Source organism: Cyprinodon tularosa, unplaced genomic scaffold (genome assembly GCF_016077235.1).
Source record: "Cyprinodon tularosa strain WSP-4 unplaced genomic scaffold, ASM1607723v1 ctg102, whole genome shotgun sequence".
NCBI classification, from domain to species: domain Eukaryota; kingdom Metazoa; phylum Chordata; class Actinopteri; order Cyprinodontiformes; family Cyprinodontidae; genus Cyprinodon; species Cyprinodon tularosa.
Window position 1 is genome coordinate 1,530,846 of NW_024037805.1, and position 27,223 is coordinate 1,558,068.

General features: G+C 39.5%; 1 protein-coding gene across 1 annotated transcript in view; it reads right to left on the minus strand.

Annotated features, from left to right (window-relative positions):
- tep1 (telomerase-associated protein 1) overlaps window positions 1–27,223 on the minus strand; it is a 58,165-nt gene that overhangs the window by 12,622 nt on the left and 18,320 nt on the right. The window contains exons 18-45 of the mRNA XM_038279842.1: window positions 26,803–26,946; window positions 26,422–26,713; window positions 25,796–25,917; window positions 25,606–25,719; window positions 25,129–25,246; window positions 24,625–24,813; window positions 21,498–21,685; window positions 21,280–21,421; window positions 21,029–21,208; window positions 20,854–20,946; window positions 20,634–20,769; window positions 18,657–18,816; window positions 17,561–17,694; window positions 17,396–17,484; window positions 17,091–17,221; window positions 14,824–14,876; window positions 14,485–14,695; window positions 14,188–14,308; window positions 10,930–11,054; window positions 10,712–10,811; window positions 7,531–7,686; window positions 7,016–7,228; window positions 6,793–6,849; window positions 6,421–6,553; window positions 3,979–4,230; window positions 1,703–1,854; window positions 1,455–1,562; window positions 257–361 (exon numbers count right to left, since the gene is read on the minus strand). Coding sequence (XP_038135770.1) covers window positions 257–361; window positions 1,455–1,562; window positions 1,703–1,854; window positions 3,979–4,230; window positions 6,421–6,553; window positions 6,793–6,849; window positions 7,016–7,228; window positions 7,531–7,686; window positions 10,712–10,811; window positions 10,930–11,054; window positions 14,188–14,308; window positions 14,485–14,695; window positions 14,824–14,876; window positions 17,091–17,221; window positions 17,396–17,484; window positions 17,561–17,694; window positions 18,657–18,816; window positions 20,634–20,769; window positions 20,854–20,946; window positions 21,029–21,208; window positions 21,280–21,421; window positions 21,498–21,685; window positions 24,625–24,813; window positions 25,129–25,246; window positions 25,606–25,719; window positions 25,796–25,917; window positions 26,422–26,713; window positions 26,803–26,946 — 4,018 coding nt within the window. The remainder of the gene's footprint in view (window positions 1–256; window positions 362–1,454; window positions 1,563–1,702; window positions 1,855–3,978; window positions 4,231–6,420; window positions 6,554–6,792; window positions 6,850–7,015; window positions 7,229–7,530; window positions 7,687–10,711; window positions 10,812–10,929; window positions 11,055–14,187; window positions 14,309–14,484; window positions 14,696–14,823; window positions 14,877–17,090; window positions 17,222–17,395; window positions 17,485–17,560; window positions 17,695–18,656; window positions 18,817–20,633; window positions 20,770–20,853; window positions 20,947–21,028; window positions 21,209–21,279; window positions 21,422–21,497; window positions 21,686–24,624; window positions 24,814–25,128; window positions 25,247–25,605; window positions 25,720–25,795; window positions 25,918–26,421; window positions 26,714–26,802; window positions 26,947–27,223) is intronic.

Here is a 27,223-nt window from a genome sequence, read left to right on the forward strand (position 1 = left end):
ACTGGGGACCTGTTTTTTTTTCTAGTTTTTGCTGGTGAGTTTTATAAGAAACGTGTTCTGACCACCATGTAATGTAACTAGACTGACTCTATTAAAGTGCATTACATTATAAGCACATTGAATTATAAGAAAGATTTAAACATATTTAGTTGACTGGCCCTATGTTTATGGTGCAATCTAGATTAACTAAATTAAGTCAACTTGAGAAACGTCTATTTGAGGAAAGCAAAAAAACACACAGTCTGAACTTGCTCACCACACAGCAGACTGAGGAAAGTGGGTTCCTCCAGGAGATTTCTCTGAGACAGGAACCTGTTTCCAAGTCCCAAAAACAAAGCCTCCCATCATTTGATGAGCTTATCTGGAAGAAAACAAAGAAGAAATGACTATGTGTAGGGAGGTTCATTGAACAAGTTCAGAATATTTTAGAGGGGTGATTATTTTCAGGAATTTTTAGGCTCTAGTGGCCATTATATTTGTCATTTTTCAATAGTAGGCAGATGGGAAATGATAAAGGAGAAACTGGGACTCAAACCTGTGATGGCCGCATGAAGAACTAAGCCTTCTTTCAGTTCTTTTTGTACATTGATCGTGCACTTAACCCCTGCACCACCAGCAACGCACCATTTTCACGACATGTTTTGACCCGGTTTTGTTACATTGTATGCCAGAAACGGACATTTAATTTCTTCAATTCTGTGCACTTTGCAAACTTTTCCTGATACACTGCTTCGACATTTAGGTTTATTCTTTTTTTTAGAACAGGATTAACTAACAGAGGTTTAAATTGCCCTTTTGTTGTGTTTTTTGTTCCCTATAGAAATCCCTACTGCTCCAGTTCTGCTTTGATTTATCTGTCTGCTTCCAGAACATCTCAGCCCTAAATGCAAATAGGATCATTCTCAGTGTTGCTCCTATGGATATTTCCTCCAGTCTTCTCCATTGCCACCACATACTTTATGAATTGCTGCCATCAAGGATTTAATATCCACTAGGTTTCTATTTATACAGACATTTGTTTCCAGCTGGTATTGAATTATTTTTTATTATCATGAGAATTAAAGCATTGCAAGCTTTCCAACAATTATGGTAATATTTATGTAAACGTTAATACATGTAAATCCCTTTATTATCCCACAATGGGGAAATTCACTCTCTGCATTTAAATTTGTATAATAATTTGTATTTTCAAGATCCAGTTTTTATTTAGTATTTTGTTTTTTGTATATAATGTAGCCTTTAAATAAACAATACTACCAAACTGTGTCTTAACTGGTTAAAATACAAATTCTAAAAGGACAATACATACTTCTATAAACCACTTTAGGTATTGTTTGATGATTGATCATTTGTAACTTATTTAAAAAACACTATAAAAACACCCAACAGGATTAAAGTGTTTATACAATCATAAGTTGGTAAGATATTTAACATAGAGAAAAATGAGAACTCACAGTGCAGTCAGGGGTCCAGGCACAGTCGGTGATCCAGTCTCGGTGACAGTGAGGGAAGGATTTCAGAAGAGCCGCTTGAAAAGGGTCGGGATTCCACAACATTAAAGCCTGAAACAAACACAGGCCTCATCAGAACAGAAATACAGCTTTTAGACCTTAAACAAAAGAAGTATGAGGTTAGTAAAGTATGAGTTGGACTATTTATGGGGAAAAAAAGGTCTGTAAATTAACTGAGCTGAAGTAGGTACCTTATCTTTTCCACCTGAAAGGAGCTGAGAACCATCAGGGCTGAAAGCCATGCAGGTGACTCCTCCTTGGTGTCCTCTCAGCACAGCTGATACTTTAATGGAGGAGTTCTCGGTTAGGTCCTTCAAAGGCCACAGAGCGATGGTGAAATCATCTGTTTTTGATTGAGAAAATAAAAAAATGGTTATTAAAGTGAACAGTTCGGTTTCTATCGTCTGTTCTTTATATATAGTATTGATTAATAACCAGTCTGTTAAGTTATCTTTTTTGTTTTACACAAAAATTAAAAGGCTTTTTCATAAAACATACTTACAGAATTTACTACACATGGGACACTAGATAAAGTCTTATCTTGGTTTTACAAATGTATTCTGACTAGTGTTATACATTAAAACATGTACAAACTGTTTTTTCTATTGTCTGATGGTTTTAATGTGCCTCTCTAAACAAAGAGAGTGTGTATTCCCAATGTTTTCCCAAATGGTTAGTTTGGTCGTAAGGTACAGTTCAACGAGGCTTTTTAATCCACAACAAGAGCCATGCATGTCTTCATGAAGACCAGCATTTTTTTTAAAGTTAATAAAGAAAACTGTCCTTAAAGTCATAGGGAAGTCATATTTGAATGTAAAATAATTTTGGCTTAAACATGTATATAAATCTGTGGGTTTTTTCCAATATCTTATGCAGGCTAGTTAGTTATACGTCAGCTTGCACACCTAAATTTGGCCAATCATATGTCAACGGTCATCTGCTAACGGTCATCTGCTAACAGAACTGGCAGCGTTGCGAGGCAAGGGCTCAAACATGTACGGCTGTAAGCCTTCTACACCAAACCAAGCTTCTGCTGCCCTGGCGTCCTCTTCCACAACATCTTCGTCCCTACTTTCCTCCTCTAAATAAATAATGTATGATGGAGGAGATTCATCAACGACCTCTGACACTAAACACTAAACTCTCCTCCTCTTGCATGTTTCCGCTGTCCATAGCGTTCCTTGACAGCATCGTTTCTAAGTCACCAATTTAGTGCTACTTGGTATTTTTCAGAGATGGGAAGTAACGAAGTACAAATACTTGGTTACTGTACTCAAGTAGATTTTTCTGATATTTTTACTTTACTTTACTACTTATTTTTATGGCGACTTTTTACTTCTACTCCTTACATTTTTACACAAATATCTGTACTTTCTACTCCTTACATTTTAAAAAATTGGCTCGTTACTTTAGTTTTGAATCATTTCAATGGAGTTACCGTTATTATTTTTCACGTCATCAATACCAAATTCAATCTAATTGGATGGGAACCTACGTTGCATTTGACGCACCACTACAAGATGAATCGACAGATTCGGCGGTATTCATTCGCGGCAAATCATTGCAGCTTGGTGGCGGTGGCGTTAGCATAGTAGTATGGACGACGAGATGATTGAAAATGAACACAACGGAGATCTAGTCCTATTGGCAGACATCCATTTAAAATGTAGGCAACGGCATGAAAAAAGTGGTTTCTACTTTTACTTTTATACTTCAAGTAAATTTACAAGCCTGTACTTTGTTACTTTTACTTGAGTAAAGAAGTTTAATCAGTACTTCCACTTTTACCAGAGTATTTTTTAACACAAGTATCTGTACTTTTACTCAAGTACAGAAAGTGAGTACTTTTGCCATCTCTGGTAATTTTCCATTGGGAACCTGCTAGCACTGGTTAGCAATGATGCTTCAGAGAAACCTACCACCACAACAATCCCGCCCCCCTGCACCACTTGGGAGAATTCGGAAATGCAACAGTTGGAACAAGCTGCTTCCCTAAGACTTTTAAAAAAGAAAATATGTTTGGTAAATAAATGTCCAGTTTAAGCTGGACCATTCAAATGTTTTCAATTTAAAATTTATATGAAGAAAATGCAGCCTGGATTTTGTGAAATAAATGGAAAGATAAATGGTAAAACAATGGCCTGAGAAAGAGGACCCATGCACTCTCATTTTAATTATTTGGGTTCCTTATGGCACCTGAACCAAAACCATCCATATTCACCGTGAGCCTGGCATGAATCTCAGCTGGCAACACCTTTTTTCCACCCCCCTCTTTCTTTTTGGTTTTACTGTTCTTACCACCCCGAATACCATGGAGCCCTGAGCAGTGGGCTATAAATAAAAACCACCACCTGGAGAAGAAACACTTTTCTAATACAAATATCTGATGCACGGAGAGAGAAGACACAGTATGGCGCATGATTACTTTGCTAAAGCTAAAAGGAAGAACTTTACGAGTGACTCTTACCTGAAGCTGTAGCCAAAACAGTGGAGTTTTGCTCCACTGCCAGGATGCTTTCTGTTTGCACCCCAAATGTTTTCAGGTGTATCAGGCCTTCAAGCATTCCCTCTCCTCCTTCGGTTTTCCTCCACAGCCTCAAACATTTGTCGCTTCCTCCTGAAAGCAGCAGCTCCATCTTGCTCTGCTCTGGGTCCAGGTGAACCCACAGCAGGCAATGTACAGAGGCACTGAGATCTGTAGAAAACCACATCTTCTCTCCTACCGAGACAAGAAGATGTATTTAATGGAACTGATTTTCTAAATAAATATTAAAAGTGCAGATTTTAAAAGGTTTATTTCTCCTTATTTTTATTTCAACAAAGTTTTAAGTTAAACGAGACATTTTACAGTATGAGCTGAAATTGACTAAACTTTATTATGAACAAAACCACATAGCATTTTTAGCATTTGAAAATAAATCAGAAAAAATGAACCAGTTTAAAAACTGAATTAAATAGTTTACATTAGGAATGTAAAACTATAGTTATTTAAAAACAAATGTTTGTTTTTTTTAAACAAAAGTTTTGATTTGAAGAGACATTATTAATAAATATCTGCTCAAAGGATTTGTTCAGTGTTTGAATTTTGCCACCATCCACTGCTATTCATTTTTAAATGGAAGCTTACTGGTATTTGTAAATGCAGTATTACCAGAGCATGAATAAGTTGGATAATTTCCACTCTTTAAGGGCAAGAAGTATGCAGACTAGACTTTCTGACGCTCCGTTTGCATAAATTGACAGTCGATAAACTCCTGTCAGCTTATAGTCTCAGTCTAGCCAAGGTCCTATATTTTAATCTACTGAAAATAGCGGGTTTACACGTGTTTTTTGACACACTAACAATTGTCATTTGGTTACCACTGGCAAAGAAAAGCTGGGTCTAACCCCCAGGCGTAACTATCTGAAGGACTGGGGTGGACATGTCCCCACCAATAATTGGTGGGGACATGTCCGCTGATTTACTTTAGCCAAAGGTAACAGAGTTGGCTGCAGCTAACTGTGTTCAGAGAGTTTTGAGTCCATCTTTTTTTTTTTCCTCTCTCCCACTGCTCTCGTGTCCCGCATCTCGGTGTAAAATCCTCAGATCTGTCGCTTTGAGTCATCTGATTTACGGTCGGATTTCACTGAGGTACAGAGGAGAGACACACAGCAGCACACAGTGAATTTAACCAGCAGCTACTTTGATGTTTAAGTAAAACTTAGGAGACCGGTTTGTAAAAAAAAAAATTAAAGTTCATACCACTGAAAGCTTTTTCAGTTAAAAATGGCAACAGATTGTAAGTTTATAAAAGTTAGTAATATAACAGTTTATTCTTCTTTACTAGTTAGAAAAAGCTTGGCTTCTCAGAGGATCATGACTCCAAGTTACAGGTTAAAATGTTTTCTTATCTTACAGACAAAATCAGACTGCAGAGCTTCTACATATCTTGAAATTTTGTTTCTGGCATCATTATATTAGTAAAGAGGGTCATTAATCTTTTTAAACAGAGCACAGAGAGAAGTAGGGAGAGCTGCACATTTGAAGGTAAAACAGATTTACTGGGATAATAAACATGCAGTAAAATATATCTCCAAGTTTACCAGAAAGTTTACAAAATAAATATGCTCTGCTATATATAAAATTCAGCATATTCATATTTTTCTGGATGGATGGATTGAATTGAAATGGTACTTCAAGGGATGCATGATTTATATTTTATCTTGGCAAGATTGATGACAATGGTGTCACATCATTTAGCAGGTCAACCACGGCTCTGTTGTTCCCACAGCATGTTGATCAGAGCCGAGGTGATTTAAACGCTGGCTGCTTGCTGAGTCGTTTGACCCGATTAGAGACACGTCAGTGAGCTGCTCCCACTGCCACTGAATGCTGACTGTTACCGGGTTTAAACCAATGAGAAAGGGGTATGGACTTAGAGTTAGATGTAGAGCTCTATAAACACTTTTTCACATTGCCACGAGGAGCCACTGTATGGAGAATTTTGAGTAAATAAGTTAATCAATACTATTTACGGTTGAATACTGTTTTAACAAAGCTAAAATTAGAAAAAAATGCAGCACTAGGAATACATTCCCGTTGCACTGTATATGATCAGACTGAGTCACTGGATATATATCAACAGGTAAAACAAATCTGTTTTGTAGGTTACAGTGATTAATTTGTAAATTGAGGCAATGTAAAATAAAATTCAGTCAGTTAAAAGAAAAAAGCAACAAATCAGAACACACAAAAGTCCTGATCCATGAGAACTTTCTATGCCAGGAAGTAGCAGCCGAACCTTGTTTGTGGCTTCATCCATGTGTTAGATTTTTTTTATTTTTTTGTGAAAAGAAAAGCATTCATGTCTGTTTAATCTAAATAAGCCATGTTTACAGATTTTTTTCTCCATCTGTCTCTAAAACACACCTGAATCAACCCTGAAGAGTTTGATGCCGTCTCTGTGGTAACCAACGACGGCATAGTCTCCATCAATCGCCACGCAGAGAGCAGCTGCCTCAGAGGTTAGCTTTTTCTTCTTCTGAGGTGGCTCAAACTCACACTAAGAAAAACAAATGATAATATTTTAAAGAGAGCACAGGAAAACGCTACAATCCTGATCTATTTGTGAAAATAAGACAAAATGCCTTCGTCGTTAATCATCTAACAAGCATTACTGGTTAGTTATTCATGATCTGTTTGGTATGGAAACAAGTGCCCCCCACATGAAATATAATAGTTATGGATAGCTTTAAGTAACGAATCTGGAAAGTCATTATTTATGTAGAAACAAATGCTTACTTCATCACTTTTTAAAGAAGCGACTGATCGTCCAAGTCCTCCTGACCAGAGCTGGAGCTGTTTCACAAACATAGAGAGACTTTCAATGTTTTTATGCCGTTTTTTTTGCTACATAGACTAAGTACGTCTAAAATGCGTGTTTGAAAATATTTCATTAAAGGTTTGCAGTCACTTTATTAAGCTAATTTAGTACAAAACACCAAAAATAATTGAATCGGCTGACCGTGTGATCAGAGCCTGCGCTCAGCAGCATGGATCCTTCCTCCAGGAATGTGAGCGTCTCAGTGGCTCCGCAGTGAGCCTGAAAGCATCCCACACAGGTGGAGGTGGACGTCGACCACACCCTCACCTCTCCGGACATGGAGCCGGAGCAGAGCATGGAGGAAGAGGGGGAGAAGGAGAGGCTGCGCACCGATCGCCGGTGGCCGCACAGAGACTGAGGAGGAAAATGCTACTTTTAAATATGTGTAAATATGTGGAGAAAGAACGCGGCTTTTTAACTTTCACTATTATTTTCTACAGACTTTTTAAGATTTATACATTTTTTTGACATACTTAAACTGTTCCAGCATCCAGATCTAGAAGACAATCATTTATTTATTTCCACCCTATGCCCCCATTAGGAATACTATTTCAGCTGGAAATATTCACAAGTCAGTTTGTCTAAAAATCCAAATATTTAAACGTAAAAGATCAAAACAACTCTGCCCTCTAATCGCTTTCAGCAATAAAACGTACAGCTTGTATGTGATTCTGTAACCAGTTCCACACGATGATGCTTCCATCCCAGCATCCTGCAGCAAGCAGGTAACCCTCAGGGTCAAAGGTCACACAGTTCAGAGGGCTGGTGCTGGGCAGAGAGGCTAGCTCTTTAGCTTTAGCGGCAGCCCACACCTGAGAAACAGAAAAGATTTGATTTGATTCAGAAAATAAAAAATATTATTGACAGACTATGACCCTAATTTGTGAATAAACAGAATATTTGCTACATTGGCACCTTTTGTTTTTATAAAACTGTTATTTTGGTTAAAAAAGACAACAAAAAACATGTTTATTCTGAATATATCCCATCCCACTTTGACTTAAGGCAGTCAAACTTTTCTTAATTTGGTTTAATAATCTCTGTTAGGGCAAATGCATGGAAAACTGACATTTACCATTTTAAATCTCTTTGAAAATAATGAATATAAACTCTGTTCTTAATCCATTGGGCTCAATATGACATTGGTTCACCCTTTGCACCTATAACAGCTTCAGGAAAGTCTATTTACAAGGTTTAGGAGCTTGTTTAGGGGACATTTTGAGGATTCTTCCAGAAACCCATTTGTGAGGTCACTGATGTTGGATGAGAAGATCTGGTCCCAGTCTCTGCTCTAATTCACCTCAAAGGTTTCTCTACACCAGACTGCCATCCATGTCTGTAGTGGCTGTGCTTTGTGCTCTGGTGCTCAGACATGCTGGAAGAAGAAGGGCCAGCTCCAAACTGTCCCCACAAAGTTGGCAGAATTACCAAAACCTCCCTATATATTGAAGAATTCAGAGCGTGACTAAGCTCCTGAAACACAAAGACCTGAAAACACTGGTTGCATATAACTTTTTAATCCACAGTGTGACTGCTTATAGAGCCTCTCTATAAGCAGTCACACTGACTGCTTATAGAGAGGCTCAGACTAGGCAGGGTGGGCAGATCTGCACAGATTTTTTTCACCTCTGTTTCTGTGCTACAAAAAAATTTAAAACAATTTCCCACATTTGACTTGGACAGATTATGAAACGTTATCATAAAAAAATAGAAAAAATAAAAAACAAAGGCACAGCTATAAAGCAAAGCCCCACTGAATGAGTCTTTGCAGTGTCTCAAACCAGAACAGATAAGGAATGTTCCTGTATTAAAAACATAATGAGATCTACGTCTAAAGTAAAGAAAAACCCAGCAATAAAAACTGTGGGATGATGTATATGCCGACTGAGGCAGAGAGGTGATTCTTAGAGAAAGATCCGGGAAGTTTATCGGAGTTTTCCTTCTTTTTTCATAAAGAGAGAGATATGCTGCACTTACCTGCTCTATCTGCCACTCTTTTGTTTTCTATGAGGCTCAAGGAGGATCACTATTTTACTATAGCCATTTTTTTCTCCTGAGGTTTTTTTTTTTTTTTTTCCTGGAGGACATTGATAAACTGTGCTTTCTGTCCCTCATTGTTTTTGTGAGGTTTAAAGTGGATCACTACTTTATCCATTTTCTGTCCTCCTGAACTCCTATCATGGGTAAAGAATACTTTACCATGACAGAGCCTCATGCGACACAATTTTCTGTCGGATTAGAGGCAAAAATCAGATTTGTGTGTCGGAGTATCAAGTTTCAGATCCTTATGTATCAAGTTTCGGATCCTCCACGAAACTTGATACTTTACATGATGGCTTCAGAAAAGCACTGTTGTCCTAGCAACCAACCATTGATCTAATTAACAGATGAGGAAGCGGGGTTTACTCCACTGCCAAACTGTCTGAAGGTCATTTGAAGGCTGAATGAAGTATGAAGGTCTGTAGCGATTGACTCTACAGAAAGTTGATGCTCTCTGCATTCATGCTGCCTGTTTATTATGACTGTGTGGTTGAGCTGAGCTGTCAGTCCCAACTATCTCCACTTTAACCGTGGAGGGTGAAACATTAATGAGTGAGGTCATTTTAAAACTAGACTTGTTGCACAGGTGACCTCCTGAGGGTGACTCATTATTTCACAGATGTTTGTAGAAATAGTGGCCATAGAAATGGTTTGAACACCTGATTTTAATTGATTCAATTTAATTCAGTTTATTTATATAGCGCCAATTCACAACACAGTTCTCAAGTTGCTGTCTTCATCTCAAGGCACTTTCCAGTTCTCTCTGGATCATACAGTGAAACTGATTCAAAGTTTTCTATGTAAGGAAAACCAGTTGATTGCGTCGACTCATTGACTCGAATGCAATGCCTCACACTAAGCATGCTTGTAGCGACAGTGGAGAGGAAAAACACCCTTTTAACAGGAAGAAACCTTTAGCAGAACCAGGCTCAGCGTGAGCGGCCATCTGCTGAGGCCGACTGGGGTTCAAGGAGAGAGAAGCAGAGATATAAAAAACAGCTGTAAAAGGCATTATTTGGATGGATGAGCAAATACTTTTGGCAAGATAGTGTTCGTATTTCTTTGACTCCACATTGAGTGAAACCAATGTTCTGAATATTTCTTATTTTCTTTTAAAATGTATTTTCTCCCTTTTACTTTTCTAACATGGTTCCCCACAATGTTTTTTGTAAAGAAAAAAAGTCATACTTTTCCAGACAATTTTTTACACGTCCTTGCCTGGAAAACACAGACTGGAGGGAAAGAAGGACATAGCGAAGGAAGGATGGATGGACGAAAGAGGAGAAAATAGGGAAGAAAGAAAAAACAGTAGGGAGGAGATAAGGTGGTTTACAAGGTTTAAACTGAGGATAAAATAAAGGAAGGCATGGAAGAGATAAGGGAGATAGGAAGGATGAATAAAAGGAAAAGGAAAAAGGAACAGAAGAACAAAAGACATGGGAGAAATGAAAGTCAAAATGGAGGAAAAGAATAATGAGCGACAAGAATTAAAGGACACAAGGTATAAAGACTGGAAAAAAACATGTGAGGAAGTAAAAAAGTGCACAAGCAAGAAAGTAAAGAAAACAAGGAAGTAGGACAGAAGAACAAACCGAGAAAAGGATGCATCAAATGGATAACAGCAAATATGTAAGTTGCTAAATATTAATATTTCACTAAAATCTTTTTAGAAATATATATAAAAAGCTTTTCCAGACTAAGAAAACACTTTAATCAAATTCCAGACTATTCCAGACAGCCTATGATTGTATATTAGTGAAAATGACTTGCTGTCTGTCAAGACAATAAAGGACCAACCTTAAGTGTGTGATCAAGGGACACAGTTGCGAGGTGTTTCCTGTCCGGGGTGATGTCACTCGCTGTTATAGTATTAGTGTGGCCTTCAATCAAAGCCGTCCTGCAGACAGAGGAAATTTAACAAAATGTACGTGTCACTTCACAACACATCACTAAAAAGCTAAATGACTGAGGTGAACTTGATGCTGCTTCTGTAACTGGCTCAGGTCTCCTCCCACCTGCATCCGTTCTGCATGTCCCACACTTCTATCCGTCCATCGAAGGAGGTGGAAGCGAGCTGCGCATCGCTTAGGAAGACACAGCTGGAGATGCCGTCACAGCTGCTCACCAGTGACTTTACTTCCTGTTCAACAAGAGGACATCCTTATACAATAGTTAAAGCGTATATGAAATTAGATCAAAAATCTTCTTTTTTATTTATTTTTTTAATACCTCCCAACCAAAAGTGTTTGCTCTCTTGTGCCAAAAGCTAGTTTTAGGATTGCAGCTGATAAAAACCTGGCAGCAATTGTCAATCCTTCTGGTGATATGTTTACGTAAAGCCGTCCTACGTGCTCGTCCCCATTTTCACTTAACGGTGGCGAGTCTCTTTGGAAAGTAAGCTTGTATGAGCGATGCAAACAGCAACTTTTAAACTGGTGGTTAAAGAGGAGAAATTGGCTCTTGCAACCTTTTAATAGGCGTTCCCTCTCGGGAGCGGGTACAGGGTTGTGCATGTGCAAATTTTTTTTTTTTTTAATTCATGAAAATCCTCCACTATACCTTTAAGTTTTGACCTCTGTACAAGAGGAGCAGCTGATCAGCCAGGTAAGATGGGGCAAGATCATGTAAACTTTGAAAAAGAAATAAAAGAATCTTAAAATGAACCCTGACTGATGTAGAGAGCATTACAGTAACCAAGTCGAGTTTGAATTAAGAACTCAATTGCTGTTTCAAAGTGTTTTAAAAGAATGGGCTTCATCTCTACAAGCTGTCTGAGGTGATAAAAACTGGAATTATTCACTGCCCCAACCTGGCAATGCGGTTTATGGGCACTGTCTATTTCAAAACCAAATTAGAAATAATCTGCTTCAAGCAAGACGTGAAAATGCCTCCCCTCCCCAGAAAAAAAAAGAGATGGTTCATGGGAAATGCTTGGGCAAAATACAATCACCTCTGTTTTCTTGCCATTGCAATAATTCAAGGGCTGAATAATTTTCTTTTCTTTTTTTAGGGGCGTGACTGTGATCTGCTTAACAATGAAAGGAGATACAGAGTTTTCTGAAAATTGAAGCCAGAGGAAGCAAATAAAGAAAAGAATAAAAACAGGCAGCCAAGGATTGAGCCCTGTGGAACTTCATGATGTAGAGGAATGGATGAGGATTCAAAATAGATATACGGTTCTGTCTGATGAATAAGACCTAAACCATTTCAATGCAAAGCTACAAAAATCAGGTTGAGTTTGTGAACTTGATAATAAAAATGATGTGGTCTACAGAAAGACGCTGTAATGTGATGAGTTTTAAAACCAGAATGAAAAACCTCCATGATCTATTGCTTATCTAAAGTGAGGGAGTGGCGGCCTAATGGTTAAGTCATAGAGCTGGGAATCCTGAGGTTCTGGGTTTTAGCCCCACTCCCACAGACTGCCACTCTGGGTCCTTGAGTAAGACCCTTAAACCCTGAATGCTCCCTGGGCACCCCACGATGACAGCCCACTGCTCCCCAAGGGGATTTAAAAAAAGTCTGGGAATGGATCATTTCCTAAAAAACTTAATAAGTAAACTAAATAGTAATAAAAGGCAGCTAGTAAATAGACCAGACGTTTGCTTAGATAGTTTGGTCAAGGCCAGGCATCCTTAATTTCTTAATAATATAACAATTATGAAAATTACTCATACTACTGATTGATTTAGATTAGGGCTGCAACAACGAATCGATAAAATCGATAAAAATCGATATTTAGAAGCGTTGGCAACGAATTTCATCATCGATTAGTTGTGTCGCGCGATTAATGGGTCATCCGCCGTCGTCATCACTGCCACTTGATTGAAACGCGGGAAGAAAAAAAATACGGCAGAGCGAGCCAGCGCCGCATGTGAGCAAAGGCTGTTTTCAAAAGGCAGTAACGTCAACTGTTCTAATGACCGATACCGCAAACGCAAGCCAATTCGCAAACAGCCTGCGCTTTGTAAAGCGAAAAAAGTCGTAACATGCAACTTTTGTAAAAACAAATTAACATGGTAGGGAAGCACCACTGTTATGATGCAGCACCTGAAAAGAAAACACGTTGGAGCCTTCGATGGCAGTGAAGAGAGCTGATCAGCAGGATGAGCGACCATGTTTGTTTCGTTTTAAAGTGGGGAAACGTAACGTTAGTTTCTCAGGTAGCTCATCTGATGCTTTCCTTACCGTGTTAGTAGGTTACAGACAGTGATAAGGTTGGCTACTTATTTTACTTTTAATTTCATTTGAATTAGCTTAAGCAGCGTTTATATTTTCTTTATAAATAAATTAACTTGCAAATTATGAGGGCAAGGCTTTTAAAGTTTAAATCTTCTGGCAAAGATAAAGTAAAGAAGATCCTGCAATTTATGGAAGTAAAGCAGAATAAAATCCAGCAAGATCAGTAATATGTCAATTAATTATATTTGCCACATTCCCATGTAAATATCTGTCTTTGGAGGATGTGTTTTTTAACACCCCTAGTTCTCTCATTTTTATTCCAAATACAATTTATAATTTGAATCACAGGGCTATTTTTATCTCTATGGTTAAGTATTTTCTCAAGTAGCAACTTTAACTGCTATACTTTCCTGTCTTAAAAGGCAGAACTCTTCTAGTCTAAAAAAAACTCATTTGTTGAAATGGGGGGACCTATTGTTTTACCCCCTTAGGGGCTTTTAAAAACAAATGTCTTTTTTTTGCACTTTATGAAACAAAGTAGCCTACATTTTGTGGATGTACAGCTACATTTCTCATGTAAGTTTGTGTAGTTTTAACACCAGTACAGTTAATGAGCAACCTGTACTTGTGTGCTTGTTTGTTCTGTCTAAAATGTTTATTTTGGAATAAAGAGGTTAATATAAAAATTTTTTTTTTATCCGATTCATCGATTAATCGAAAAAATAATCGGCTGATTCATCGATTTTTAAAATAGTCGTTAGTTGCAGCCCTAATTTAGATTCAAAACTATCTTAATTCAATCAAGAAGGTTGCTTCAGATTTGGAAAAGCATAAACATATGAATGAGAGACGCATTATTAAGAATGTTTTAACAGAAAGGTGCTATTTAAAAAAAAAAAGAAAAGAAAAAAACTTGCTTACAGTCTGCTTAAAACTTTGTGGGATTTACAGAAAAATGACGTGAATAAAAGGTAAGGCTCTGGAGCACAACCCTAGCAAGAGAGAACAGATGCTATCCGTATTTAATACAAGCAAAGAAACAATAGTTTAAGGAGAAAAAAAAGGTTACAATTTTAAGAGTAAAATCCTACCTGACCAGTCTGCGCGCTGACAGCGTGCAGCAATCCCCGTCCCGTAGCAACCACTATCAGCCGTTTGTCTGGACTCAGGACCACACAGGTGGGTTCAGAGGAGAAGGTTGACACCAGCTCACTGGGGTCAAACACAGAAGCAGGTTTTAAAATGCCACACAAACCAAATTATAGTAAGAACTAACAATAATGACAAAAAGCAATACTTTAATTAGAGATGTAGTGTTTAGAAGTGCAACACAACATATGAAACATGCATCCAAAACAAATGTTAACCGTGTTAACAATAATGTTTACCTCCCTTCTTCAGCATCGTCTTTGCTGCTGTTTAGGCACTCGATCACACAGACTCCTGCTTTTCCTACCAGGCCTTTAGCCCAGATGTGAGCTGATGTTTCTGGAGGTTCGTTGAGCGCCTGCTGGATAAATAGAGCCGGCCACAGGGAGAGCGTGGAGGTGTGGCGCTTCAGGAAACCACGACAGTCGTCCAGGCGTCCCTCTGGGTCGACTGACACGATGAACAATAGAATGAGGGAGAAAGTCTTTTCCAAACGTTTAGATCAGAATTCCCTGACCAGCAGGAACATCGCATCCCTTGAATAAATTATTTGTAGAGGTAATTTTCAAAGTACTTACGTAAAGCTGTAGTAGTGAACTCCTTATCTAAAGGGAGGGTAACATTTGACAGAAAAGATTAATTATCCTTCAATGATCAAAGAAAAACAAGCCTGTATTTGTATTCATTATTTATCAAACATCAGGGTTTCCTCTAGGATTTTTAAGCCATTGTGGTGTCTGGTGAGGTTACATGAAACTTGAACTATTTAAAACTAAATGTTTATTGAACGTATTCCCGCTTTATAGGACACTGTGAAATACTTTGAAAATCTAAATTTCCAGCCAATAGTGTTATTGGAACACAGGACAAAACCTTATTACCTTTGTAACATTAAAACAATATGGATATTTTGATGGCCAAAATGAATGTCAATATAATAACAAGAAATGCCAACTTGCCCGAATATATTAAGAAAATAACAAAAGTGCTTCTATAAGAAATTCATGAAAAAAACAATTAAAATAAACCCATTATTCTTTGGTCTATCATAACCTGATACTGGCACTTAACTTTTTAGTTGATAAACCTAAATATAATTAACCATGCTTATTAACTTTTTAATTTTTCAACTTTTTACCTTTTTTTTCTTGACTTGTTAACTTTTTTTCTTAATGTACAGTAGGTAATATATCATTCAAGGGCTCATCTAATTGGTCAAATGCCAAAATAAGATGTACAGCCATGTAGCAGGATCTTTGCTGAATGACTGGATCTAGATCTTGTGCTTCTAGACCTCACTGAAGGACGGGAAGCACTCGATTTGTAAGGGGTAGGCAAGTGATAAAAAACAGTAACTTGCCTTATAAAAGGCTATTCTAATGGCACAGTTTGCAGCCTCACTGAGAGCTTCTTAAAAACCTAGTTTCAATTCACTTCAATTCTGTTTATTTATATCACACCAATTCACAGCACGTCATCTCTGTCACTTTAAAGAGACAATACAGTCAAACTGGTTACAAGTTTCTGGTATGGAAAACCAGTTGATTGTGTTGAGTTATTATTGACTTGTGAGACATTCTCCTCCTGGATGAGCTTGCAGCGTCAATTTTCGCTTGCATTTGGTTGTTGACCCTTCTGCAATCCCTTACACAGAGCATGCCTGAAACTCCCTTTTAACATGAAGAACCCTCCAGCAGAACCAGGCTCAGTGTGAGCGGCTTCTGCTGAGGTCGACTGGGGTTCAAGGAGACAGAAACAGACACACACAAAAAAGGAAACTGCTAACCAGCTCCACAGCTAGCCCCATCCAGGAAACAAAGCCAGGCGGACAAGCTCTAAGCCAGCTCCCATGTCAGAGGATGAAAGAGAGCACATCCAGCCAGTTACATTCAGAGAAACAGGACTACACTGAAAAACAGACCAAACTCCAACATCTATAAACAAAGGTGTTGATGGCAGCAGCACAGCTGATATTTTAATCCAGGATGATGTCATAGCCAAACCGGAACAGACCAGATGAAGCTACTATGAGAAAAAGTAAAGAGAATATAAAGTTATGAGTGGAACATAAATACTGCAGAATGAGAGAGTAGAGATAGACTGCTGGAGAACATTGGAACAATTTTTATCATTCTGCTTTATTCTAAGCCTATAGCAGCATAACTCAGGAAAACTTAACTGTTTCGGATGAGGTAGAGAAAAAGCGAAATATCGAAGGAGAAATGTAGGAGTGAGGAATCTCAATATGGGCAGGACAGAAGGCGATTAAAAATCATATTCAACACAAACACCAAAACAAAAACACTAAAATGCACAAGAAAGTAGAAAACACAACCATTTCCAATTTTATCAAAGCCTCTTCATGCCGTTGGAGAGCGACAGTCATTTCCTTCTTGGAGTTTTTCAACAATCTGTTTATAGGGTTGATATTTATGAGCCAAGTCATGGGATGTCTCTACATGTTTACATTTACGAACGTGTGCAAGTAGGGTCTGCTGCCTGCTTGCCATGTTTACCATGCAGTTCCATCCATCTAGTACATAATTTTTCTAGGTGGAAGGCCAAAATAACCTAGCAGACTCATCAAGCATAAAGCTTAACGTGGAAGCAGAAGAAAGTCGGTCTCCTCTCTGCTCTTACTGCAGGTAGGGTTTGCTGCATGACGAGGCTGCTGAGACTGACCCTCTGTGAGTTCTTTACATTAAAATATTATTACCCAACATATTGAATTAAATAGTAAAATTGTAAAGTTATAATGTTAAAAACTTTATCCTGAAGGTTTGGGGACTTTTATATTGAATTGTTATACCCACTAATGATTACATGTAGAGGAAACCCTGAACACCTTAATGAATTCTCACCATAAAGGTCATATGTCTGTAGAAGGTGGTGAAGGAGGCCGAGGCTCACATTGGCACGCAGGAAATAATAATTGGAGAGCAGGGAGTGAAGAGCCCCCAGCTGTCCGCTTTGAATCTGTCCAAGCAAAGGCAACAAGGGAATAAAAATCTACACTCAGGTTCATCTCTTACCTTTAGTTTCTGCTGAACAGGAACCAATAAAATATCTTTGCAATAATTTTCAGCCTCAATAGGCTCAAGCATTGCATATTAATAAATGTTTTTGGTGTAATATTTAAAAAGTGCAAACCAGGCTTGAAGGCAGATGCATGACCGAGTTTGCCTCAGAGCGAAGGAAGGTATGTTTTCCCTCCGGGTCAGCCATCGCCCACAGATGACCTGGTTAATGAGAAACATCACAGTACATTAAGAGTCAGTGAGGTGCTTTAATGGAAGAGCAATGTGTTTGCATTACCTGCCAGTACGAGGTGAGCTCTGGCTATGTCATGTTCTGTTAGGAGGAGGAAGCTCTCAAAGCCTCTCCTCACCTCTGGGTTGTTCAGAGCCAAAACGTCGTTGGTGTATTGGCAATGAGACAGACCAATCAGACTGAAAGAAAAGATGCAAACTAATTAAAATCTTAACTGTCTTTCATAGGTTGTGAACTATCCTTTTTAATATTGTATGAACATTTCGTGAACTATGTTAAAAAAAAGGTAATTACACAAGGTCAAAATGTTAAAATAAAAACATTGTGACTCAAAGATACCAGTCTTTTCTTATATCTCTAATAGCGACCATTGTAGAGTATATTTCAGCTCCTATTCCACCATCATGAATGTGTTTCTGACAGTTTCAGCTGTTTTTCCATTAAACCTCTCACTGTTTATGTGGCCACCTTTAGGTCAGAATACATATTCCTGTAACATTTATCTATGAGGATTAGGGCTGAAACAATTAACTGGATCAATCCTGATTAATCGATTAATCATCAACTAAGTTAGTAATTGATTTACAATTTAACTGGTGTACAGAGACAGATACCAACATTGAAAAAAATAGAAACATTTTGTATTTAACATTAAAAAAAAGTCTTTGTCCATTAATATATTCTATTCAGAATGCCAGAGGTGGAAATATTTTAGTTTCACCTGTTTTAATTGTGTAAAAAATCTTCTATAAGGAACATTTTGCTCTTCAATTATTAATCAATTAATCAAACAAATAATCCTCAGATTAATCAATTAGCAAAAAAAATGTTAGTTGCAGCCCTAATAAAAAATAAAACTGATTAATCAAACAGAATCCTAATCTGTCTGATCTTTCTTAATGAGGAAAAAAAAATTTTGCACCCAAGTGAACGTGGAGGTCATCAGTTACTGACTAGGAAATGGGAAAATTGCCAGCTCCTCAAAATAAAATACATCATTGATTTTGTTAAAAATAACCGACTATAACATTGAAATTAAATGTTAGACACTTCTAATATTTCCAAACTGTACTTATTCCGCTCCTAATAAAGTATTTTTTGTTGGTTTTTTAACCATGAATGACTGACGATGACCCTGTACCTTTGTAAATTCCTCACAACCTGAGTGAAAACTGCCATGGGAATACGTCCTTTTGGCTTCCTGGAGAGATGCAGCACTTCCTCCCATGTGATCTGCTCGCCCCGTGAAGACAGGTCATTACAGGTTCTCAGCAGAGAGTACAGTTCAGGCTCTGTTAAACCTGCAGATAAAGAAGCAAACACAGATGGAACGGTCTGAATCCTCTCTCAAAGTCAGGAATGATTGGTTAAAAGTTTATAAAACATTACAGAACCGTAGTGACCTTAGATTTTGTTGTGGTTAAATAATGAATAAATAAACTATGGTAATGGTACAGAGTAAAAAATAAAATATGTGTCTGCCCATAAGGCTAGGAAACTAGGACTTTAGACAATTGTACAGTAAATGATCCATTGTCCTTCACAGGTGGAGTGAGATTCTGAGACTCATCCAGACAAAGACAGATGATGTCCTCTGGGTTGGTGGTCAATCTTTGCCTGAGGCAGTGGAATCCAATCATCTTGATCATTCACCAAGGGTTATATGTACAGTAATAGCAGGAAATGGGACAACAGACCAGAGTCTTGTTTGCAGTAATGTTGGTGCCGTTCTTTAGCAAATTACCTCGAATAAACTAAAAGTACAGTAGTAGCCATTCAAAATTTCCACACTGTCCTTGATAGGCCCTTGACTGGTCCCACAGGCTTAACTTTCTGAAGGATTGGTAAGGATAGTCTCCACCAAAAATTTCAATACATAGAATTTGGCTCTGAACAATATGTGGGACATTTTTCTAAATTTGATTTTGCCACTTTTGGAGGAGGATAATCACTGATGCAGCTGAAAGGGAAAACATCCATCAATCAATTCACATTTTTCTGGATGGATTGATGGAAGGATGAATGAAACTGAAATTGTGTCCATACTAGGAAGATATATTTCTGTTGGCATCACAATCAGATGTTATTCATCCTTTTTTTTTACACATTAATGTCTAACTACCCATAAATATAAATATCAGTGTATTTTTGTTCTTTTTTGTTCTAAACAATAGCAAAGCATTCAATAAATCTCTAACGTTCTGCTCTCTGTGCTTTTTCTCATATTACTGTAGCTTTGCCTCATCTGTTCCTGTTTGGCTGTGACTCCATCCTGGAGAGAAATATCAGTTGTGCTGCTGCCATCAACACCTTTGTTTATAGATGTTGGAGATCTGCCTATTTTCCAGTGTAGTCTTGTTTCTCTGACCGTGACTGGCTGGATGTGCTCTCTTTCATTCTCTGACATGAGAGCTGGCTCGGAGCTCGTCTGCCTGGCTGTGTGTTTCCTGGACGGGGCCGCCTTTTACAGCTGCTTCTTGTATCTCTGCTTCTGTCTCCTTGAACCCCAGTTGGCCTCGGCAGATGGCCGCTCACACTGAGCCTGGTTCTGCTGGAGGTTTCTTCCTGTTAAAAGGGAGTTTTTCCTCTCCACTATCGCTACAAGCATTCTTAGTGTGAGGGATTGCCTTCGATTCAATGAGTCGATGCAATCAACTGGTTTTCCTTAGATAGAAAACTTTGAATCAATTTGACTGGATGATGTGGTGAACTGTAAAGTGCCTTAAGATGACATATGTTGTGAAGTGGGGCTATATAAATAAACCGAATTGAAGTCCCCTAGAATTCCTTTTTTAAACATCAATATTTGTACTAAATTATTTTTTCTGACATGATTTGAGGACATTAAGATCTAAAGAGAAGCATCATATTCTGGTCAGACACTGTAATTCAGTGAAAGGATGGAGTCAGAATAAAAAAATATGCAAGAGTCACTACAGTGGCTGGAAGTTGGAGGGGATTTTGCTGGGAGTTGGGCTGCCATTCGGCTGGCGTTTGACTGGGAAGGGCCATTTTGAATGGTGGCTACTGTAAAGGCATCTGGAATATCCAACTGCCCCAGCATGACATTTACAACTGCAAATGAACAAGAAACCGTTAAATTCCTGCAGAACTTTACCAGTATTGCTGACAGTGAGGGCTGCAAGGGTCAGACGGAGCCCAGGTATGGTTCTGTACTGGATGCAGAGTCTCTCCAGGCTGTACTGGACCAGCAGGCTTAGAGACTGAGGTAAATCTTGCAGTGTTTCCATCAGCTGAAATACAACAACAGTTTGCTCCCATTATCCTTGGCAGCTGAGAAAGTTGAAAAAAAAAAGAATCTGCATGAAAGTTCATACCTTTTCAAAGGAGGCAAAGTTCCTCAGGTCTTCACAGGCCAGGTGCAGATAGAGAGGACTCACTGCTCCTTTCTTTGTTATTAAAGTCTGGAGCTGCATTTACAGCACAATAGTTTTATAGTCAAAACACAAGGTCCAGTAATATGGAAAAAGATAGAAAATGTATAAACAGAACCTGATTGTTAAAAGCAGAATCGCTGAGCTTCTTCCCAAAAACGTCCAGCTCTTTCTGAACAATCTCTCTCTTGTCTGGCATACTGAGCTGCCCCAAAGAAAACAGGACAGTCCCTCTTTTCCTGACTAAAGTCTGCAGCAGAGGCGTATTGGAGGAGATGCTCAGAACTAAACAGACACCCTGAAGAGAAACAATAGAATTAATATATAAACTTTAACAAAATCCTTTTTTTTAATCTTCTTGTTACCAACTTGAGGAAGCAGCTGTGGGATCCAGTCAGAAATAAACTGTCCTTTGTCATCTTGGACAAGATCCACTCCATCAACCAGCACAACCAGAGGTTTGTCCTTCTTCATTTCTCCAAGGGTTGAGTGAAATTCTGACAGCAAATCCCTAATATTACAAACAAAAGTTAAAACAGCGAGGGATCAAAGCTGTTTTGTATTTTGTATTTGTTGGAGCCTCTTACTTATAGAGGTGAGGAAGAGGTGATTCTTCCTGTGTGGGTTTAATCTCTCTCAGGCACTGTACGAGGCATCGAAGAAGATTTCCCACAGAGCGCGCCGACTGGCTGGCAGCAGTGGAGTAAGAGATGACGTCACAGCAGAGTTTTGTTTTAGACTTCAGTCCACTGCGGATGGCTTCTGCTAGAGCAGCCTGACAGAAGCAAATGCATACAAGAATATTAAGAAAAGCATACATCAAACTACATTTTCCTATAAAGCAATTAATTTTACCCCTTCTTGAACTGCATTCTAAACGTAGCACAAGATGTTTCAGTGCTCAGATTATTCCAGAGGTAAAGTTTTCGGGGCTAAAATCCCAAAACAAAAAGGCTTTGCGTGATGAGTCTAACAATCAGTGGTTCAAGAAGTCCTAATGATGACAATAAAAAAAAAAAAAAAAAAAAAAAAAAAGGAAATCGAGGGGGGAGCTTGATATCATCCGATACAGCGGAGCCAGGACCTTGGACACATTGGAGCAAGGCCTGGGGTCGGACTTCATCTGCAAGCACATGGTGGTCAGGTGCCTTTTCAGGGGACCCAGCTGGGGCAACCACAAAGGAGTGATGGGTGGCCATCCTCAAATGGGCCTACCACTTGCAGGGGAAACCACGAGGTACCGGGCGAAGAGGATCGGGCACCAGTCAGAGGAGACCTGATCCACAATCAATTTGACAAACTCTGGGAAAATGGAACGTCAAATGAGTGTGTTCATTTTCCCACAGCTATCCTGTCTAGTGTTGGAGTGTACCTCTATTGGACAAGAGGTTCACATTCCATCACCTTCAGGTAGGGGGGGAGGTCTCTATCTATTGTCTCGGCCTGTTGACCAAACGGTAGTATAGAGTACCAGGCATTCTTAGCATTGTAAGGTTGGGCTGTTGGATCACCCCCCTAATGGATATTCCATAATTCTGCCGGGGTACTCCAATGCCACTGTGGGAAACAAGAGACAGGGTGATTGGGGCCGGAATTGTACATCACCCAGGCTGAAGTCTTCAAGGTGGTCAAAAACCTCCATGGAGGCAAGATTAGATAGACGAGATCTGCTCTGAGTACCTTATGTCTCCGGATGCTGTCCAGCTGCCATGGCAGAGATGCCTCTTCAATATCATGTGCTGTTCAGGGACAATGCAGCTGCACATGCACCTGGAGAAGGCATTGACCGTGTCCCTTGTGGTGCCTTGTGAGGGGGGTGCCCCAGCAGTAATGAGTCGAGACCCTTTACGGGGGCCGCCCGGTCACTGTACATGTAGAGCATGAGTTTGGTTCACAACGCCACCATTAAGTCAGAACTGTTCCCAGTGCATGCTGGACTCCGAATAAGGCTGCCCTCTATCACGGTTCTATTCATAACCCATATGCACAGGATGTATTTACTGCAGCCAAGGACCCATAGCATGTCTGGTCTGGAGACCAGCAAATTTCGTTCCTGCTTTTTGCAGATGACAAGGTTCTGCTGGATCCCTCTCGACCAAGACCTACACCATGCACTGGGACAATTAGCAGCAAAGTGTGAAGAGTCCAGGAAGAGAATCAGCTCCTCTACATACTAGGCCATGGTTCTTGAGAGTCCCTGCCTCAAGCTGAGGTGTTCAAGTACCTGAGGATCTTGTTCACGACCAATAAAATGAGATCCTTGATAGACGTTGCTGAAATTAGCTTTCTCAACAGAGCAGATGGGCTCTCCCTTAGAGATAAGGTGAGAAGCTTGATCATTCAGGTGAGACTTGGACTAGAGCTGCTTCTCCTCCATAGTGAGTAGAGTCAGCTGAAGTGTCTCAGACATATTTTCTCGCAGCTCTGTCTCCTGGACAGAGCTAGAGGAGGTGTCTGGGAAGAGGGATGTATGGGAGTCTCCACTGAGACCGTTGCCCCGTGACTCGGTAAAGATGACAAGTACAAGTGTGAGTCATTTTATTGAGAAAAAATCTTTGCTTTCTCCTGCTGATACAGGTGAGGCCATTTGCTACCTGTTGCCCCAGGAATGATCTCCATTCTAAGGGATGATAAGGCATTATAATTACTTTGGATATTTCCTGAGAAGAAGATTATGTTTAATGGGGAGTGTTGGCCTAGTGGGTCCGAGCAGCACAATTGTGATCTGAGAAGGTTGCAAATACCCTGTTCGATCCACACAGCCTTCACTCTGTGTTCCTGAGCAAAACACTTAACCCCACTTCTCCCTGGGTGTCACACAAGGGGATTGGTTAAATGCAGAGATGAGGGAGTGGCTGTGTTAGGGCATAGGGCTTGGAATTCTGAGGTTCTGAGGTCAAGCCCCACTCCAACAGACTGCTACTCTGGGTCCCTGAGCAAAAGACCCTTAACCCCCAACACTGCTCCCCGGGCACCGCACATGGCAGCCCACTGCTCCCCAAGGGGATGGGTATCCTGATATACAGAGTAAGAGCAGCTCAAGCATCCTCTGAATGACAGCACTCCTACCCCAACTATTAACACTTAGCCCAGCCTTCCTATACAGTAAGCTCATTTCTGCCACTTGTACAGTATCTAGCATTTTGAATCTTTGATCGTGATTTGTGATTGTGATATCATATAAGCATGCACACTAGTAAATCAAGACCCTTATTTTTTGTCTCATATTTTTCTCCATAACAGACTGGAGCAGCATCTGCACTGCTGTAGATGAGGCCACAATCGTCCACTGGATATGGACCAGTCTTTTTCAGGCTGAGACCATGACCTGGATTCCAGAGGAATCTTCACTTGTTCCGGTCATGGCATGCTGATATAAAAACCACATAATCCACAGAGAAAACAACAACAGCAAAGGTTGGCTCGACAACACTGTCCATTATCAAACCACAAACAGGACTGTTGGCAAATTGCAGACCAGGTGGAGTTTACAGTAATTCAAATTTGATGCCTCTCATCTTTTTGTATAATGAGGGTAAAAACAGCGTGGAATTTAGTTCCAATCAATCCAAATTTATCATGCCCCAAGAAATAATTACAAAACATTTTCTTTGATATCTTATCGCTTTACCATGCCTTTCTAAGCTGATTTTATGTTGCCACCATCTTTTTAATGCCATATATATTCAGCAGTAGCTGAAGACTTAAATTTACCATGAAGACAGTTTTCCCCTCCCCAGGTCCTCCTTCGATCACCAGCATTCCTCCCTTGTTCTGGACCTGCTCCACCTTCCCCACAGCATTCGACAGTAGCTTTGCCCTTCCAAAGAACTGCTTCTGCAGCGCCCCCTGGAGGACCTCCTGCTCAGAAACCTCCAAGGCCGTCTCTGCCTCTTCATCCTCCTGCAAGGTGCAATAAAATAATAATAATAATAAAAAAAATGAAAAACATTAAATACACAAGGGGATTTTGAATTTTCTGTAAATTTAGCAATTAAAATAGCAAATGGTAAGTTAAATACATTTCATAGTGCTATTCTAGGTGCACTAACCAGTTAATGTGATTTCACACCAAAAGGAAAGTCACAATTATGCCGACCAAAAATAATGTACATAGGGGACCTTAATCAATAGGAGACTGGAACAGAACCCACAACCCCTCATTTGTAAGATGACTAAGAGTCGCCCCACTGATTTTTTTTATGGTCATTTACTTACATTCACAAACAGCTTTGTCACAGCCACCCAAAGGTCTTCGAGCACAGCGTTCCCAAAGTCCTCCAGCTTTTTCAGGTATGGTTTCCCCTCCACTACGCCTCCCCACATGCATGAGTAACTGAAAGAGTGAAGAGGGGGAGTTCCGGACTTTAAATTTACTGCACTAATTCAGCTATTCACCCAACAAACAAGGATTTAGACAACTTTTACTGTCATTTTGTATACACAGAGTGCTTACAAAAAAAATTTCCTTTGGTACAGCTTTCATGAGATTTGCATTCCATAAAGTGCAGCAGTGATCCAATGTAAACAGTGTGGGAGAAAAAACATGGTGCAAAAAACACACTGATATGGAAGTTCAGAGCATTACATTTTTTGTGAAACTTTTGCGTTTCATCATAAAACTGATGCAACGAGGTGCGTAAGCAGAGAAGAGAGAACATTAATCCCCTCTTCTGCAGACATGTGAGGACTCACTTTTCAGTGACTTTGACTCCATCATCCAAAAGTCGTCTCTTCAAAGAAGTCAGTTTCTTCTCGGCCTCATTTGATTCAGAGGCGAAATGTGAACTCCAAGCCACAGGGACTGATCTGAACAAAAAACAGGAAGGTAGAGCTGTTAAACAGGGAAACGACTTCAGCTCAAAGTTTTAGGTTTTCTGCTTACCTGATAACCATTGGATCTCTAAAGTAGCAGAACATCCGCTGATTTGCCGAGTCGGGATAAAGAGCCTGGAACTGGCGGATCTCCATCTCTGTGATGGAGAGACCAGCTGGAGCAGAGGCCAGCTGCATTTTCATATCATTATATGACATGGCTGTACATCTAATTTTGGCATTTGACCAAATACATGAGCCCTTGAATGATATATTTCCTACTTCAATTAAATTGAAATTAAAAAGTTAAGTCAAGAAGAAAAGGGTAAACAGCTAACTGAAGAGTTAAAAAGTAAAGTTAATGCTCCTAGTTAACAATTATATTTAGGTTTATAAACTAAAAAATGTCAGTGCCAGTATCAGCATTAATGCCTCTAAGGTTGTGTTGGACCAAAAAAACCTGTCTGTCACTCTCAGAGTGTTTTTATGAATTTCTTATAGAAGCACTTTTGTTATTGTTCTTAATATATTCTGACAAGTTGGCGTTTCTTGTTATTACATTGACATTAATTTTTGCAATCAACATATTTTTTTAATGTTACAATGGTAATCAGGTCTTGTCCTGTATTCCGATAACACTATTGGCTAAAAATTTGGATTTTCAAAGTATTTACTAAGTGCCCTATAAAGTCTTACCCAGCTGTACTGGGGCAGGTCTGGTAGGACAGGGCGGGGGGGCACCTGGCCGTACCTCTCCCCCAGGATCCCAACCAGCATCTGGCTGCGGCAAACCTCAGACAGACACAGCTCCGTGGCCCTCTCCGACTCCTCCTCGGTCACGCCCCAGCGGAGCTCCACCTCCTGTAGGTGGAGGCAGTGGGCTGCGGCGCGGCGGCGGAGCTCAGGGAAGACGCTGCGCACCAAGACATCCCGTTCAGCGTGCATGTCTCTGAACGTGGAGGAGATGAACACTCGAACACCTCTCCATCTAAGAACAGCAGGAACGTTTGAATATTAGGTGAAAATTGTGAAGTTAAAACTTTCAGCACTAAATCATTCCAGCCAAGATTATTTTACCTCAGCTTTGGGATGGCTGGCAATGACATGGCGTTGTTGGAGATCTGCTTGTCTTTGGCTCCATCTGGTGGTGGGATGTTGTACAATTTGTCCAAATTCTCGACATGATCCAATAGCCGAGAAGATCCTCGCTCTGCTATAAATCTGATCAATTCAAACAGATGGATCCCGTTGGTTAAAGGTCAGCAAAAGGATTTTAAATTCAGGTTAAGTAATAACATTTAGCAAATGTATGGTGTGGTAAATTAAAGAAGATACTAAACTGATTTTTAGAGGAATTTTACCAGGAACCAAAGATCTTTACTCAAAAAAGAACAGAAATCCTGCTTTGGCTTTAGAAACTGGAAGATTTAACCAAATCCCAGAAGAAGAGAATGGAGAAGATTTTGTTTTCTGTAGCCCAACGTATGATGGTTTTTAA